We start from the raw sequence: 18,994 nt of genomic DNA on the forward strand, positions 1-18,994 counted from the left end.
AGTACTGTTAAATATCAAAAATATCAATTTTTAATCATTTGCCATAAAATATGTATTACATTGCGAATTTCAAAAAATCAAAATTATTTGATATCATCAGGACATTCTTCGTATTCAGAATGCAATTCGATATGTCTGATGTGCTCTAATGTCCCACAATAAATACTGTCCAAACGTTCATACCCCACCCCTTAACGTTTCTTATAAAAACCAAACTGAGGGTTTGTAACATCTACATTTTGGGTAAATATATAAAGTTCATAAAAATGAAAAAATACCACCACAACATTTTTAAAAGGTCAAAATCTTATTTGGAAATATTTAATGAATATATTTTGTCACAACTTACAGCCATATTGTAACATTTCCATGAAAATAGATTTGTATTCTGAGGGAGCAACCCCCTCGAGGCCTCGGGCTCTCCCCCCCCCTGTACACCCCCACACAAAAATTACCACCTGGGGCTATTTCCGCGTGGCCATTTCCTTTCCTACTTTTCCAGCACCACCAGCAAATTACCTTTCTGGGTCCATGCCTATTTAAGACATGATTTTGCAGGGTATATATATGAATACAGTAAAATCATGAAAAATCAGTGGTGGTGCCATGGGGACCCCCCCAACTCTTTACTCCCAGTTACCCTCCCCCTAAAAACCCAAAATTATGAAAATTATCACTTTTTTATTTTTCCCCCCTGAAATTCTCTATTCCCCCCTAAAAAAAAGAAAGAATGTTGACAAAACTTGAGGGTGTCCTCAGCAAACATTACAATATGGTTTAAATTACATATTTTACAATGTTTTTGAATGTTATAAAACGTTTTATAGCCTTTTTATATAAACGGACATTTTAACATTTTCTGTAAACGTTTTGTGTTTGCTGGGCTGATAAAGAGCATCTTCTTAAGAATTGCATTTTCGTGAACAATAAAGTGGACTTTTGTAAAGTTCTACATCAAAGAAAGTGCTGTTTTATAGTCAATTTTGTGTAAGATGTGTTAAAAAGATAACAAAACGGTTCAAAAGTGCCTTCCGTCTACTACATGTGTGATTGTGTGTTGCCAATGTTGTGTTTAATCAAACTTGTTTACTCGGACACTAATATGATATGAGAGGGTGCGATGCAGTGCTTGCATAATAAAAATTCCTTTAAAAAAGGAATGGGCGCCCAACTGTTTGGATACTTTTTTTTTCTCTTTAAAACAATAATGTAATATTAGCATAGAAAGAAGTCCATTAATTTTGTATTTTAAACAAAGAATATACGCACAACATTTTATCCCGAACATATCAGAAAACAATAATAAAATCAAATCCAAGCAAATTGTGGTTTTATTTCTAAGCTGGGCATACTTTTAAGCAAAACAGTTGCGAAGTAAATCTAGCAAGACCGAAATTAGACGCTCTTTGCAAAGTCAAGCCAAACAAGAGAAATGTGTCTGATTGGGGAAGGTGTTCTGACAATCCAAATATAAACTTAGTCCACCTCAAATGACCTGTAACAATTTGTGATTGACATTACTTAATTCACCTCGGATGACTTTGATCTGACATTCAACTTTTTCGTTCTTACACCAATCATATCCATAACAATTTAACTCTTACAACTTCCTGTCAACTCTCTAATTTAAAACTCTAAATTTCTGTCTGTTTGCCTTTTCTGTCTACAGTTTGTTACAATTATTATGATAAGCAAACATTGCTGGGTAGATAACAGGATTTAGTTATTTACTTAATCCAATCATGGAGGTAGTATAGCTACAACCTTGGCGAAAAATGTTGCCACACCTGAGCGTTAATTGGCCAACATCCTTCCCCGCTCCCCTATTGCAATGGTGATTTGGACAAAATCGTCATCATTTCTACATTACAGTCTCCCAACATTGGAAAATGGGGGGTGGGGAAGGGGCAAGTGTAATCTGAATGTGCATTTGCAACTATTATACAAAATAGTACGGAACTATCCCATATTTAGCTTCGATTGCGTGCTTTTAACACCAGAACGTGCTGGTGTGGCCCTGGTGTGGCAACGAATTTCCGCCAGAGTTGTAGTAGGCTTACTACCTCCATGATCCAATCATGGCAATAACGTCAATTTTGGTCTTCAGTGTTTTAAAATACAACAATGTAGAACATGTATAATTAATATGCCGTGTTGTTTGCATACAGTTTTCCGCCCAATTGTGCCACCATATTGCAACTTTGGCAATAACCGCTATATAGATTCTATGGTAATTAGCAAACAAAAGCCATCAGTAGAGTCCTCGTTAATTAATCTTATCACTATGGACCACAATAGTGTCATCCCAATGGCATAGTCCAATAACCTCAATTACATAATCATAGTGCAAAATTTGACCTCAAGTTGCAGAGTATGAGTTTGTGTAGGGGAGAGCGGGGAGTGTTCGCCCTATTTTTTTCTGACCAGCCTAGCGATGTCAATTTTAAGGTTAGGGATGACCTGATTAGCCCATGTGAAAGCCCTATGTCTTAGCTATATACGGCCACAATCCCAGACCTATAGGCCTTACAATAGCAACAGGATAGAGCAAACAAAAAGTTTTGCAAAGTGGCGAACTTGCCCCATATTGGGGCAGGTTCGCCCATATGGTGGGGTAAGTTCATCCTAATCACAAAAAAGGTTTAAACATTACATAACAATAACATATTCAATGCAAACATTTAGCAAGAGTATACAGGGCCTTCATTCTCTTCTGGGGAGTCACTAAATTTGTTGCAGGGGTCGGGTCAGGGTAAAATGTAGGGGTCCAAAGTGAGCTTAAACGTATCATGTTTACAACTTCGGGGAGAAATGGATTAGGACATACACTGTGGTATGAGTAATACCGATATCACATAACATTAAAAAAACATGTTTTTCAGAAGTTTTACCTTGTTTAATGGTTTAATTGTCAATATTTTGCATTATACGCTGATGGGGCAGGTTCGCCCTCCAGTTTGGGGTAAGTCCGCCCGGGGAAGATATAGGGCGAACATGCCCCATCCTCAAAAGGGCGAACGAGCCCCTGGTGCACATTTTTGTATTTTCTTCAGGGTATGCAAAACACAAATCGAATAAGGAGATTATAACTGCATTAAATCTTTGACAAATCCCACATGTTCCCAATACAGATTTCCATTAAAACCATCTGTATTTATGTATCAATGATAATACAACATTATGAATGCAAGAAAATATTACGTTTTGGTGTAATTTTTTTGTTTTGGCTGCAGTTCGATGAACACGTCCCTATATGGCGCGTAGCTAATATGAGAAGTTTATAATGACCTATGTCACCTAATTTTGCCATCACCAAATTCCCTGATAGCCGTAGTGCTGAGAAACGAGGGGTGGGCGAACCTGCCCCTAGGGCGAACACTCCCCGCTCTCCCCTACCCAAATTTTCAAAGGATGAAAGTAGGCCTACAAATGTATTAGGGCTTAAGAACTGTTCCCATGATAGATGAGCATGTTGTGGATCCTAGTGTATGGTCAAATGTCACCGTCTATCGGGTTTCTAAGGCACACGGTAAACTGGTTGAACCCATACAAAGGTCAGGATTTATTTGGTGTTTTTATAAATCCTAATTTTGTATTTTAAACAAAGAATATACGCTCACCATTTTATCCTGTGCATATCAGAAAACAATAATAAAATAAAATCCAAGCAAATTGTGGTTTTATTTCTGAGCTGGGCATAATTTTAGCAAAACAATTGCGAAGTCAATCTAGCAAGAGTGAAATTAGAAGCTTTTCACAAAGAATCACAAAGTCATGCCTATATTTTGGCGCCTCCGTAGAGGGCGCCAAAAAGTAGACATTCCGGGACTGTCTTTTGGAATTTGCAGGAGAGCATTAAATAGCTCTTCGAGCCCCCAAGGAGAGCTGTTTAGAGCATTTATAGAATATAAGGAGAGAATATGATCAACTAAGGCAAGCTAAAATCACTCTCCTTTATCAGATTTAAGGAGAGCAGTAGAGAGCGATTGCTCTTGCTCTCCTCAAAAGGCAGTCCCTGGACTTCAAAATTAAATCATTGCCCTCATTTGCAGTCTATTGCTATCGACCAAAATCTTCCTCAAGTCACAAGGATTCAGAAAATAATATTTTGACCTATATACCTGCGAAGGTATTAGCAAAAAGGTCAAAGATTGAAACTTGGGCTGGGACCACTTACTTTATGTTAAAGCGTTCTTTTTTGCTGTTCAAATTAGTTAAATAAAGTGAGTTTAAAACCACTTTTTGCATTTAAGCGAATTTTATGTAGGGAAAAGGACCACTGATGTAGGGAAAAGATCCACTTTATGGAATTGTCGCACCACCCCCTCTCTAGAAACAATTCTGTCTACCGTAAGCCTCATTTTCGTAACTCGAATTCAACATGTTCAATCATAATTTTTCAATCAATTTTTATTTATCCATCATGCAAAAATAACAGCAAAATATACACTATATGCCTAGGTCTACAATTTGGAAAAAAGCAAATTATTTTGTGAAAAACGTTACAAAAGTTAAACTTTTAAGTTGAACTTTAAAAACACTGAGTTTATAAAAAAATAACGAGGGCAAAATAAGCCTACACCTCCCCCCCTCCAATTCAAGAAAACTTTTTCCACTTTTTGTGAACATAAATTAGAATAGGCTTATATCCAAAAGGACAATAAAATACATCACAACAAAATATTTGCTCTACCTGACCTAGGGCCGACTCAACACAACTTGATGACCATACGGTGTAACTAGGGTTGGTATCGCCCCCCCCCCCCAGAATATCTTAGACGTGGGGGTGTGGGAATGGTATATTTTTGTGAGGCCGATTTGGCACGTTCCCCATAGCACCCCCACCCCCTAGTTACGCCACTGCCCCCCCGCCCTATATTTGACCAAAATATATAGAGCTCCGAAGCCCTGATTTTGATCATTTTGAAAAGACTCCAAAATTACCGTACTCATTTTTCTGTTTCTTTTTTCAGGCGATATTCAACCAGAAAGTCAATTATGACTGTTCGCAGCTCCAAAAGTCCCCATTTTACTTGTTCGCATCTCAAAAGACCCCCTTTTACCGGGTGCCGTGAGTACGCCAACGTCAACATACCTTTTGATGTGCCCCCCCCCCCCGGATCATGGAGGCCTACGCCTTAGGGAACGTTCATAAATACCTTGGTGGGGGCTGGAAAATTTGTGGGGGGTCAAAAAGTTTTGACCTTCCAAAAGGGGGGTCAAAAAGTTTTTGACATGGTAAAAGGGGGGGGGGGTCAAGAAAGTTTTGACACCCATAAAGGGGGGTCTAAAAAGTTAAATACAAAATTTGTGCCCTTTTCATCTCGATCATAGGCATAAATAGAGTAAAATACAAAATTTTTGCGCGCACATCCAGTTAAAGGTGTATTTCGTGATCCTAGCAACCTCTTTTTATGACATTTTTCAGTACATATCCACGAAAAAAGCCTATTCCCAAAATTTCAGTTGATTCCGATTTTGCTCTTTGCGAGTTATGCATGATTATGTGTATTACACTGCTCCATAGACAATGCGTTGTAATTTCGTTCTGGTGCACCGCAGAACGAAATTCAAATTTCACGATATCTTTGCAAAACGAATTAATCTGCAAGAAATATTTTGTACATAAACATTATGTAGCCAGAGGTTTCCAGTGATATAAAAATCTCAACTTTTTTGAGAAAAGTGGGGGATGAGGCTGTGGATCACGAAATGCCCCTTTAAGCATTTTTAAAGCTCCGGTATATAGGCCTATGTATGTAAAGCAACTGCAATTGTTTTTCGTCTGTGCCCCAAAATTTTATTTGCCCCCCCCCCCCCCACAACAAGAAAGCTGGATACACCCCTGATACATCTGTGCAATAACTTTTGAGACCTTATTTAAGCAATTTATTAATATTTTATGATGTCCTGACTATTTAGGCCTATTATAGACATATGGCCTGTAAGAGACACTGATAAATGATAAATTTATTGCGGATCAGTTTGCTTGAATTTGTAACAAGGTTGAAACTGTATAAGTTTAATCCAAAATAAAGCATTACCTATTAGTGGAAACAAGAGCGGAGTATTTTAAGTAGGCCTACTAGTATACCTTCATTATGTGTGTGTGTGGGGGGGTAAAAGTTTGGGTGTATACAAAAGGGGGGGGTCAAAAAGTTTTCAGTCCATAAAGAGGGGTGTTCTAAAAGTTTAACATACAGACAGAGGGGGGGTCAAAAAGTTTTGACATACCGAAATCAAAATTTTCCAGCCCCCCCTACCAAAGTATTTACGAACGTTCCCTTATAGGCCTAATACTATTACATGAACATGTATATGGCATATGTATTATTTCCCATTTTTAAATATTTAACAAATATTTAATTTCCCCTTCCTGAAATTTAAATCGGGGCGCCCTTGTCCCTTTTCCCGTTCTTTTTCGTTTTGGTATTTTCCCCTAGCCCTCTTTCTCCCTTGGCTCGGCTTTATAATTTCCCCCTTCGTATAGAAATGTAAAAGTCCACAGAGTCGTGACAGGTCGTGACCTCGTACAGACAGCCCGTCGACCATTTAGTGGTAAATTAATCTTTGGAATGTTGGGATTTCGCTGTCAAAAATTGATAAATTGAACAGTAAAACGGCAAAATAGAGAGAATTTAAAGCTGTTATACAGGAGGTAAGTGTGTAAATGTTACTTATTATGAGCTAATTGGTGTATTTGATTTATACAAAAGCAGAAATAATCAAGTCTAAAAAGGGACTTTTCCGACTTCGATTAAATTTTTAATAAGCTCTCAACACTATAAAACTAGCATGAAAAGCCTAGTAATTTTTGTTCAGTGGATCTTGATGAGATAGCTCTTGATATTGCGTGCTAATTGCATATTTCTTGTGACATTCATTGCATTTCATATTTGCAAGCGCTCTTATTGTATGATAATTGCACGCGCGCATGATTGATTTGCCTTGCCTTATTTGGGCTCTTGTGTTTGCATACCATTGTATATTATATATTGTGTATTTATTATTTTTAAAATATTTTGTGCTCGAAGCCGAGGGTAAAGCTTGTCAGGTACACCACGCTTGCCAAATTTTGGTTGACTTTGTAGTGTCATCACTACACGTTCTAGTCCTGCTTTAAAAGATCGCGTGAGCGTAGTTATCCCCGACGCTAGTTTTCATCAGCCTAAATCTCTTATGCTGCTGTGAAAACTCCCGCTTCGCATCATGAGACTTGACATTGTTCTCGTCTCTTTATTATTCGTTGTTGGATCTGGCTTACAGATCCACCAAACCTGGATGGAACATATGCCTGATACTCTTCAGTATCAACCCTCAATGTCAAATGAGATCAGTTTAGTTAGTCAGAATTATTTTGACCACTTCCCGGCCCTATTGGGAGTCCTAAGCAACACAGGACCCCAATCTTTGAGGATTACGAGTTGTAATCGGCCGTGGAAGATCACCTTGTGTTATATTTCCATACTGATGCTCGCGACGTGCAGGTGACTTACATCCCAATCCAGGTCCCTACACACCAAAATTCCCATGTATGATCTGCAACAAAGCGGTTAAATGGAAGCAGCGTGCGCTAGGGTGCGACGGGTGCATGGAATGGTGCCATTCGGATTGCCTGAACATGGACCTGTCAGTTTATGAAGCACTTGCCAATTGCAGCGTCTCCTGGATTTGTATTAAGTGTGGACTGCCAAACTTTACTGACTCATTCTTTAGTACATCTAATGTCACCGTGTCCAACTCATATTCAATTTTGTCAACCGATTCTGATATAGAAACCAACACTAGCCACGCTAGTTGTAATAGCTCTGGGCCAAAAAGCCCTCCTCTGGCGGCATCCTCGCCTAGAGCGACCAGTGGTGTTCATATTAATCGTACTACTCCTGGCAATAATAACAGGCCAGCCCAGCGTAGTAACCTGAAAGTGTTAGTCATCAACTTTCAAGGTATACGGGCAAGATTTCTGAATTGGCTTGTTGCATAGACACCAATAACCCTGATGTCATCATAGGGACAGAAACCCATGTGGATTGCTCCATTAATAGTAGTGAATTGTTCCCACCACAGTACCAAATAGTCAGAAAAGACCGTGACTTTGGTTCTGCTGTTAGAGGGGAGTTCTGATTGCAGTTAAGAACGACCTCATCGCCACTCACAGAATTGACCTCGATTCAAACTGTGAAGTTGTCTGGATTTCTATCTCAGTCCAAGGGATGAAACAGATCATTGTTGGTGCTTTTTATCGATCGCACCAATTTGGTAACACCACTGAGTACTTGGACCAACTTAGGGATTCGCTCAGCAAGATCAAAAGATCTAATCGTAGCCATATCTGGCTTGCTGGCGATTTTAATCTTCCCGAGTCGACTGGGATTCTCAGAGTGTCACCCCTAATTCCCAGTATGTTGGACTTTCCAAACACATGCTTGAGATTGCTGCAGACTTTGGCCTTGAGCAAATGGTCACTAAACCTACTCGAGGCAAAAACATCCTTGACCTATTTTTCACCAACAATCCAACCCTGGTTGAAAGGTTTTCACTTATCCCAGGGTTGAGTGATCATGATGGTATCCCCATGATCATAGTCAGCTCTAAGCCCAAGGTGATCAAAACCAAGCCTAGAAAGGTCTTTTTATATCAGAAAGCTGACGTCAGTGCCATCAGAAATGATCTCAAGCAGTTTAGTGATACTCTGACTTCTAGTGATCCATCATCGTGCTCTGTGAGTGACCTATGGGCTGATTTTGAGAAAGCGGTCAAGAATTCCATGGATTCCCACATTCCGACTCGCATGGTCAGCAAGCGCAATCTGACCCCTTGGATAGGGAGGAATATTAAGAGACAGCTGAAAAAGAAACAGCGTATGTTTAACCATAAACAGAAAGTTGGGGACCAGGAATCTCTTGATCGCTTCCATGATTTGCGCAAGGCCACTCAGAAAGCTACGAGGAAGGCTCACAGAGAGTTTATCAACTCTGTTTGTCTAGATTCCAGCAAAAAGTTCTGGTCCTTCATGAAGAATTTGAAGACCGACTCTGTTGGCATATCTACCCTGAGATCAAACTCAGGTGTTCTGGAATCTGACAACCATAACAAGGCTAACATTCTCAATGACCAATTCAAATCTGTTTTTACCAATGAAGATGACACATTACCAACATTAGGACCTAGTAATTATCCCACAATACCAGACATTCAAATTTCACAAGAGGGCATCATTAAACTCTTACAGAACATCAAGATTCACAAAGCCCCAGGGCCTGATGGTATTCCTGCCTATATACTCAAGGTTGCAGCCGAGGAGATAGCGCCGGCATTATGTATGAGTTTTGAAAGATCCCTAGAGTCTGGCGAACTACCACCTGATTGGCTTAGTGCCAATATTAGCCCGATTTTCAAGAAAGGAGACCGAACAGCTGCCTCGAACTATAGGCCCGTCTCTCTCACAGCCATATGTTGCAAGGTCTTAGAACATGTCATCCATTCACACATCATGCATCATTTTGATAAACATTCTGTTCTCACCACAAAACAACATGGCTTCAGACGCAACCACTCATGCGAATCACAACTTTTATTAACAACTCATGACCTGGCCCTTTCACTAAATAACAGACAACAAACTGATCTTGTAATTATGGATTTTAGCAAGGCATTTGATACGGTACCACACAATCGCCTTCTGCTTAAATTACAACACTATGGCATTCGCAATAACATTCATACATGGATAGCAAACTTCCTTAAGCACCGTAAGCAGAGGGTCGTTGTCGGGGGTGAACACTCGGCTTGGACAGATGTGTTATCTGGCGTTCCCCAGGGCACGGTGCTAGGACCTTTGCTATTTCTCATATATATCAATGACTTGCCACAAAACATACAGTCTGAAGTCCGGCTCTTTGCCGATGATTGTGTTATCTATAGGCAAATAGTTCACAATCATGACCATGTTCAACTCCAGGATGACTTAAACACACTTGTCAAATGGCAGAATGATTGGCAACTACATTTCAACATCCAAAAATGTTTCATCATGAGGATCACCCATGCACGCTCCACTAAAATGTTTGATTACAAACTAGGAGACAGCATTTTAGAAGAGACAAAATGCCATCCCTACCTAGGAGTTGAGATTTCCAACAATCTTTCATGGTCAAATCACATCAACATAACACATCATCTGCAAACAGACAATTAGGATTTGTTAGAAGGACCTTATACTCTTGCACCAAACAAATCAAACAAAATGCCTACATGTCACTTGTACGTCCCCACATTGAATATGCCAGTTCAGTGTGGGACCCCATCAAAAGGACTTAAGTAACAAAATTGAGATGGTGCAGCGTCGCAAGCGCTTTGTTATGAATGACCACAAAAGAACTAGTAGTGTCACTAACATGCTGAAGGAGCTGGATTGGTGTTCTCTTAAAGATCGTAGAACAGCCAATAGGTTAACCATCCTCCACAAGGCTAGAGAGGGTCTCCTGCCCCTACCGGTCGACGACCTCCTTCTGCCGGTCCAACGTCCTTCTAGGCACTCCCATCAGAACTCATATCAAATTATAACAGCAAATAAGGACTGCTACAAGTACTGTTCTGGCCAAGGACAGTACAAGACTGGAACAAACTACCCTACCACATCACCACGATACAAGACTCAAAAGAATTCAAGAATCAAGCAACCAACCACCTAAAGCAACTACAATAAATAGCATTCCGCATGTGCACAACCATTTCCTGTTCGTCTGGCTTCACCTGAAGCGTTGAGCAGTATTGCTACAGATACAGATACAGATGATATTTTGAAAAAATGTTGTATGGGAGGCAAGAGGTCCGCTGAGCTTGATAAAGGACCACTTCCTAATTAACTTGAGAACTCTATCTTTGAATTTGCACGTACGAATGTCCGAGGTGCTCTGCCTCTGATGATAAGGCCCTTCACAATTAATTCTTAGTTTCCTGTTTCAAGTTTGAAAATAAAGGACGAGGCGACTTTTAATTATTAATTATTAATTATCTATTAATTATTAATTATCTATTAATTATTAATTATCTATTAATTATTAATTATCTATTAATTATTAATTATCTATTAATTATTAATTATCTATTACTTTCTTTATTTTGAAAATGTGGTCGTGACTATTATCAACAGTCCATTTGGTCATTTTGACTAAGACTACGGAATCCGGATTTAATTATTTTACCTTTATAATTGATTTTTAACATTAATATTAGTAGGGGACCCTACACTGTTCTTGTTTTATATTCATAATCAAGTTGAGATGATCAAAAACAGATATTAGCAAATAAAAATAATTACAAAGTCAATTAAAAGATGAAAATACCTAAATAAAAATAAAATAATTAAATATTTTTCCATTATTGATTTTGGACGCACGAGGGAAACAGGAAATAAGCTAAGGATCAATTGTAATTGGCCTAACACTCCGATCGCCATGCAATCTTAATCTATGTTTACCTATGGTGTAGTAGGCCAGTGGGACAACGGAACAGCTACGTGAACGAGCTACATGTACGATAGTTACGCATTCGATGCTGCATATTTATGATGTAGAGAACCGTTTCGCGTAAAGGTTCGTGCTGGATTACAAACTTGTAGGTATGCCAGGCAAACCTTAGTTAACACATTGCTAGTCAGCCAAATTCGCCGACAATGTCAATGCATATTTACATAGAAATTTAAAACAACTGGCCGAAGAAGGAAACCTACATTAAATATGTTTTCTATACTTCACTTGACCCAAATATATGATTTTTTATGGTGATAAGACAATCGCACATGGAATTTTAGAGGGATTTTGATAGCAGTTCCATTAAAAAAAGCTGCTATCATAATGAGAAACACAATAAACAAAATAATGTGAAAATCTAGAAACACCCCCAAAATGCCGTTTTGGGGAATTTTGCTAGCTGAATCTTTTTGATGAAAGTCAATCTTTGACAAGATGTAACTTTGATTTGCTACGGAAAGTGCTATGAAAAAAAGGTTTTCAGTTTTGGCTTTGTTTACTCAAGGGCTTTAATTTGATATATAAAATGATGCAGTTTGATGGCAAATTTGAATTCACCTAGCATACCTAAAACTTGGGAGAACCGAAATTTGTTCGCGCAAGCTTTCAAGTCTGATCGCACTTTGTGTACATATTTTACCATTCTTTACTGCAACGAAAATGTGATTATCTCATTAAGGTGGTACAACACCCCTGGCCAATTTTGTGCCTATTTTTTTTGCATTTTTCTCAAAAATTAAAGCACATTGGTGACAAATAAGATATGTGTCTGTAGACTGTATCTGTTGCGTCACGTACAATCACCATCTCTGGTTGTCGCATACATTGGGGGGGGGGTCATGTGCAAAGTCGCGGTTAAATATTGAAGTGGGCCTTTGAAGTCAGCATCTTGATGTTGATAGTTTCTAGCTTGGTCTTGAAGGTCTTGACGTCGGGTGCGGTGCGTAGGTCCTGGTCGAGTTTGGTTGTAAGATAAGGCCCCCGATTGCCTAGTCCTGGGTTGACTGTATATTATAGGGGCAAGGACTACAACTACTGTACTGAAAATTCAGCAACTCAAAGCAATTAGGCCCTTCGCACTTGATTATTAGTTTCCTGTTTACCGCCCGCGTCCAAAATTGAAAATCTCAAAATAATTAATTATTTTATTTTTGTCTCGCCTGATAAGGCAGGAGACTATATAATCACTTTTCCGTATGTGTGTATGTATGTGTGGGGGTGCGTGCGTGCGTGTGTGTATGTGACAAATTTGGTTAAAGTTTTGGTTAAAGTTTGCCTTCCGCCTATTTTCTTGGAGACTAGGAGTCGCACATTCCTCAAACTTGGTGGGTGGGTGCACCTTGACCCGAGACAGAACCAGTTTGTATTGGTTAGTGGTTCAAGGTCACTGAGGTCATCCAGGGGTCATCTTAGGTCAAATTAGTAAAACTGTCGTATGGGTATGAAACCTGGTGGATACAGTCAACATTTAAAGCCAAATTTTTGGAAGGTCATTTCGAGGTCACCAGAGGTCATCTGAGGTCAAATTAGTAAAAACTGTCGTATGGGCATGAAACTTGGTGGGTACAGTCAACATTTAAAGCCAAATTTTTGGAAGGTCATTTCGAGGTCATCTGAGGTCAGATTAGTAAAAACTGTTGTATGGGCATGAAACTTGGTGGGTACAGTCAACATTTAAAGCCAAATTTTTGGAAGGTCATTTTGAGGTCACCAGGGGTCATCTGAGGTCAAATTAGTAAAAATTGTCGTATGGGCATGAAACTTGGTGGGTACAGTCAACAATTAAAGCCAAATCCTTGGAGGGTCATTTCGAGGTCACCAGAGGTCATCTGAGGTCAAATTAGTCAAAACTGTCGTATGGGCATGAAACTTGGTGGGTACAGTCAACATTTAAAGCCAATTTTTGGAAGGTCATTTCGAGGTCACCAGAGGTCAAATTAGTAATAACTGTTGTATGGGCATGAAACTTGGTGTGTACAGTCAACAATTAAAGCCAAATTTTTGGAAGATCATTTCGAGGTCACCAGAGGTCAAATTAGTAATAACTGTTGTATGGGCATGAAACTTGGTGGGTACAGTCAACATTTAAAGCCAAATTTTGGAAGATCATTTCGGGATCACCAGGGGTCATCCGAGGTCAAATTAGTAAAAACTGTCGTATGGGCATGAAACTTGGTGGGTACAGTCAACATTTCAAGCCACATTTTTGGAAGATCATTTCAGGGTCACCAGGGGTCATCTGAGGTCAAATTAGTAAAAACTGTCGTATGGGCATGAAACTTGGTGGGTACAGTCAACATTTAAAGCCAAATTTTTGGGAGATCATTTCGGGATCACCAGGGGTCATCTGAGGTCAAATGAGTAAAAACTGTCGTATTGGCATGAAACTTTGTGGGTACAGGCAACATTTAGAGCCAAATTTTTGGAAGGTCATTTCGGGTTCACCATGGGTTGTTGCAGGTTCATTTACTTCTATCAAAAGTAATCGTGAAAGCAGGCGGTTGCGAAATTCATTTACTTCTACTGAAAGTAATCGCGAAAGCAGGCGGTTGCAAAAGCAGGCGAGACTCGTGGTTCGAGAACCGCCTTGTTATTTCTAATTTTCTCCTTTAAAATAACTTTCAACTACTTCTACTTGCCATTTTCTGACTTTAATAATATCAACAATAATGATGAATAAACAAAGAGTACAGCCCCACCTTCACTTATAAATTTATAAAATCAAATATTGTTGTGAAATAATTAAATGCCAGCTCTAGTCAAAAGGAGTCAACAGTTGCTTGTAATAGTTCAAAGTAAATAAAGAAAATAAAAGATAATTAATCAGCCCTCGAATTAACCCACGGCACCCATGGCATTTTGCCGTGGGTGCCCAACCCCACTGCCGCAATGCCCTCAAAATATGTCCTTTGCCCAAGGCAGTCACTTGCCGTGCCCTCTAATGAAGTTGCCGTCGGTGCCCCAGCCCTGCCTCTTCATTATAAAATTATCTATCTATGTTTGTGTGTGTTTTCTTCACTTTTGAGAAATTGCCTTGGTGCCCTTCTCAAATTTTCAACAGTTGCCATGATGCCCTCTTGAAATATTACAAACTGCTGTGCTGCCTTGTCTTTTCAGTGACAATCCAAGGCAATTATCAACTTGCCCTAAAAAAGTTGCCGTGCCCCTTCAGATCCTTAATTCGAGGGCTGTTAATTAATAATTAAAAGTCACCTCGTCCCTTTTTCAAAATCTTCAACAGGAAACTAATAATCAAGTGCGAAGGGCCTTACGGTAGTTATTGATCAAATATTGGTTTTCCCTCATTTTTGACTGTAACCCCACAACTGTTGTCTGTGCTGAAATAAAATTTCAAGTGCAGTAGTTGTAGTCCTTGCCCTATAAAGTATAATATACATATATTACTTGTCCCCAATGCGTTATAATGTTTGAGAAAAATAGGCACAAAATTGGGCAGGGGTGTAGTACCCCTTAATAATCCAAGAATATAAATTATAGAAAATATAAGTTTTCTTCACTGTCAATTTATTGTACGATCACAAATGATTTCAATGTTTACAACCCGACCATCCCATATAGCTAATAGATGTGACCTCAAATTAATGAGAGCGTATAGAAAGTGTCTCCTTTATTGGTTGTATTTGTTTCACCTTACATATTTCCACCAATCACAGCAACTGGAATCAAACTTTTTTGTTTGTTTTTTCATTTAAAGAGCTTATTATAATTACACACACATGCTCACCTTTTACTCCAATAGTTGTTCAAAATAACATGTGCAAGAAATTTAATTTGATTTGCGTTTCATTTGAAAAGCTACAATGTATGGTTTAAAATTGCAAATAAAAGTACGGTACATACAAAAGCTGTTTTCAGCGAACATTTAAGGAAATTTGTTGTTACAATTTTTTATTTCATGTTAAAAATTATGAATGTATATATACATATACCATATCAAGAAGTCAAATATGTACATTCTAGATATTCCAATCGACCACCTGAACGAAATAAGTGCTTTTAAAAATATGAAAACAAACTGCAATCATATTCTTTTCCTACACAGACTCACACAATGGGAGTTCTCAACTTCTGTGATCCATGTGGTGCGCTCCGTGTGAGGGAGGTCAAAGGTCAGTTGGAGAAGCTCATCACAGTTAAAACCAAGCCGAGAGCACATCACTGTGGACTTTGTCAGACTGAACTTGATCGTAAAGGTATTAGTATCAAAAAGGAGCCAATCAAAGCAAGGAGAAAGAAATGCAAACAAGAGAAGGCTACAGGTGACATACAAGTAAAAGTAGAAAAGACAAGAACCCGATTAAAAACTGGGACCATCAAACCTGTCCATTTTGAAGATTTGGATTCTGGGGCTGACGATGATAGCATTGATATCCCTTTTGAATGTGTCAACGTATCGGAAGACTCTGACGCCAGCACTGATGATAAAAAGCCAATTGTGGTGAAAGCTATCAAAGTAGAGGGCTCAGCTTTTAACAAAAAACAGAAAGGGAAAGGGAAAAAGAAAAAGAAAGCTCGTCAAGAAAAGGTTCTTACAGACGCAGAATTTGCTAAGCGACGGGCTTTAGATGAACGAGTACTGGCAATGGTGGATAAAGATGCCCCCAAAACAAGATCTCTTACATGTAAGGAATGCAAGATGGTGTTTTGCCATATTCAGAAGTTTGTCAAACATATCGGCACTCACATGGAAGGAGAACTTAACATAGACTTGCCGTACGTTTGTCCCATTTGCGCGCAGCGTGCGGGCAACTTCTTATCTCTCGACAGACACTTGATATTACACAAGCAAGAGAAACCATACTGCTGCAAATGGCCTGATTGCAAAGCGTCCTTTGCATGTAAACGATACCCGACAAAACACATAAGACGCCATGAAGGGCATAAATCCTATTACCGTAGACCGGCACCAAAAATACGAAAATTTAAGTGCTCAAAGTGCGAGTATATGGCTATCAGTAGAGAGTCGCTGAGTTTTCACGAGAACACCCACACGCAAGCAAGACCATTTAAATGTGATTTCTGTGATCGATCATTTAATAATCCACGGAATAAAACCATCCATGAGCGAAATATGCATAGTACAAGCAAAGATAATCACTTCATGTGCGAGTCATGCGGTTATTCATCCTTCTTCAAAGCCGATCTTCTGAAGCATCAACGAATTCACACTGGAGACAAACCTTTTGCGTGCGAAATTTGCGATTATCGTTCGAGTCGACGTGACAATCTTCGTAAACACATCCGCATTCATACAGGTGAGAAGAAGCATAAATGTCACTACTGTGATATTGTGTTCCACTCCCAACAAAGCTGCAAAGATCATGAAAAAGACATCCATATCAATGCTCAGCCAATAGCTATTCACAAAACCAAAGAAGGTTCTGTGGGGTTCCATTCTCAACAAGTTTTCAAAGAACTTGAAAAAGATGTTCTTGTTAGTGCTCAGCCAGAAGATACCCACCATGCCAAAGATAGTTCTTTGGTTTTCCACTCTCAGCAAAGTTACAAAGAACATGAAAAAGACATAGATATGAATGCTCAGTCAGTTGCTTCTCACCAAGCCAAAGATAGTTCTTTGGTTTTCCACTCTCAACAAAGTTACAAAGAACAAGATAAAGACATTCATGTTAACGCCCAGCCAGTAGCTACCCACCAAGCCAAAGATAGTTCTTCAGTTTTCCACTCGCAGCAAAGTTACAAAGAACATGAAAGAGACATCAATATCAGCGCTGCTCTCCACCGTGCCAAAGAAAGTTCTTCCATTGAAGCACCATCATCATCTTCATCATCGTCTAATCCCAAGGTCCATATGCCACAGATTATGCCAAATCCTCATCACCCACAGAACCTAAACCCAATGCTAATGACCAACCCACCAATAGAAGAACTACCACGGGAGAGACTTTATGACCACTCCAAGATGACAGGTCCAGTAGCTCCGTTTAGACCTCATCATCCTCACCAACAACCAGCACCACCTGCTCCTCATCAGCCAGACAGATCACAGTCTGATTGGATTAGAGCTGTCAGTTTCCTTCAACATCTTCATCAAATGTAGTGACCAGAGAATATCATGGAAGATTAGAAAAAGTACTCAAGTGCAACAGTTTAGTTAGCTACATGTAAGAAAATTTATAATGCTTGTTGTCAGTCCTTTGTATATATATATATATATATATATCAGTTCGGGGGCACTCATAATTCAAATATCCTTGAAGCGTCATGTCACATAACAGTATCATATTTCAAAGACGTCTCATAAATCACATACTCCCTAGTTTCAAAACCCAGTTGCAAACGATATTAGTAATTTTGGTAAACGTGCCAGCACAGTGGGAATAATTTTGTGAGTAGGCCTTATCAGGGTTGTACTAGCTAGCCCAAGTTGAGTGCCTGCTAATTTTACTATCCAATTCATGAATTAGAGCGCAGGCTTGGGTAGGCCTACTCTTGGGATTTTCTAACTTCAAAACATTTGATTTTGGCCATTGCAATCTAAGTGTGTTTTGGGACCATTTGTCAGAATTTGCACAGATAGATATAATTTTTGCTCAGGTAGATATTTGCTTAACATAGGAAAGCTTATTCTAATACACTCAGCATGCATCAAGTGCCCAGCTGTCAACAAAGCTCGACGTATGTGATATCACAGACCCCCGTACGTGAAATCACTGATCCGTCTTTGAAATCAGAGACGTCCGTGAATTACGAGTGCCCTTGAACTGATATAGGCTGTTAATTTAGCTGTTGGTCCTGTTCATTTAACTTATAAGTGTTCGTGAATTACGAATACCCAATACTAGACGTAGCATTACAAAGGGTCCCTGTAGTAATTATAAATCCCTATTACTTACGGTATGAAGGGTGCCATTCATAAGTAAGTTTAGTGAAATGGAACTTAAAAACGACTTGTTTGTAAGTATGACTCGTCGTAAGTTACGAACGATTTTGACACTTACAAAGCTTCAAAACGTTTAGTGAAATGGACCCCAGTACCCATAGCAGTCAGTTCAAATAAGTTTTATTCCCAATCTGGCCTGGTGCTGTTTAGTACAGACATGTTCTGCAGCATTGTCTGTAGCTCACTGTGGAGGAAGCATTGGGCTATTCCAGGTGAAATCCATACACCCTCTATCATGTCTATAGAAGACATGTCATCTAATTAACCCTAATGCCCCAGGTCCAGGTGGTTTTTGGAAAAGGGGAAAGAAGATCCAGGCCTTCATTTTTGGCTCTTAGCGGAGCTAATGGGCCTAAGGAGTCCAACTCGATGGTAGCCATATTTTACCTCATTTTTCGGCAACTTCCGGCGCTGCTTTTTTATACTAAGGCTTTTTTTGTGTGTGATATTTAGATATCAAATTGGGTTCTAAGCTTTGCTGAGTTATTTTTCAATCGATTGCACTCCTTTAGAGGTGAATTTGGGGTGGGGAAAGTAC

At 39.2% G+C, this 18,994-nt stretch overlaps 1 protein-coding gene across 1 annotated transcript; it reads left to right on the plus strand.

The window, feature by feature from the left end:
- The first annotated feature begins 6,615 nt into the window (after positions 1 to 6,615).
- On the plus strand, positions 6,616 to 18,780 carry LOC140165676 (uncharacterized). Its single transcript, XM_072188980.1, has 2 exons — positions 6,616 to 6,658; positions 15,598 to 18,780. The coding sequence occupies exon 2, from the start codon at positions 15,607 to 15,609 to the stop codon at positions 17,611 to 17,613; it is 2,007 nt and encodes a 668-aa protein (XP_072045081.1). The 5' UTR covers positions 6,616 to 6,658; positions 15,598 to 15,606; the 3' UTR covers positions 17,614 to 18,780.
- Positions 18,781 to 18,994: the final 214 nt, after the last annotated feature.

Source organism: Amphiura filiformis, chromosome 12 (assembly GCF_039555335.1).
Source record: "Amphiura filiformis chromosome 12, Afil_fr2py, whole genome shotgun sequence".
Taxonomy (NCBI): Eukaryota; Metazoa; Echinodermata; class Ophiuroidea; order Amphilepidida; family Amphiuridae; genus Amphiura; species Amphiura filiformis.

Excerpts from the sequence above, each read along its gene's own strand:
- LOC140165676 (XM_072188980.1), top strand. The coding sequence starts at position 15,607 with ATGGGAGTTCTCAACTTCTGTGATCCATGTGGTGCGCTCCGTGTGAGG.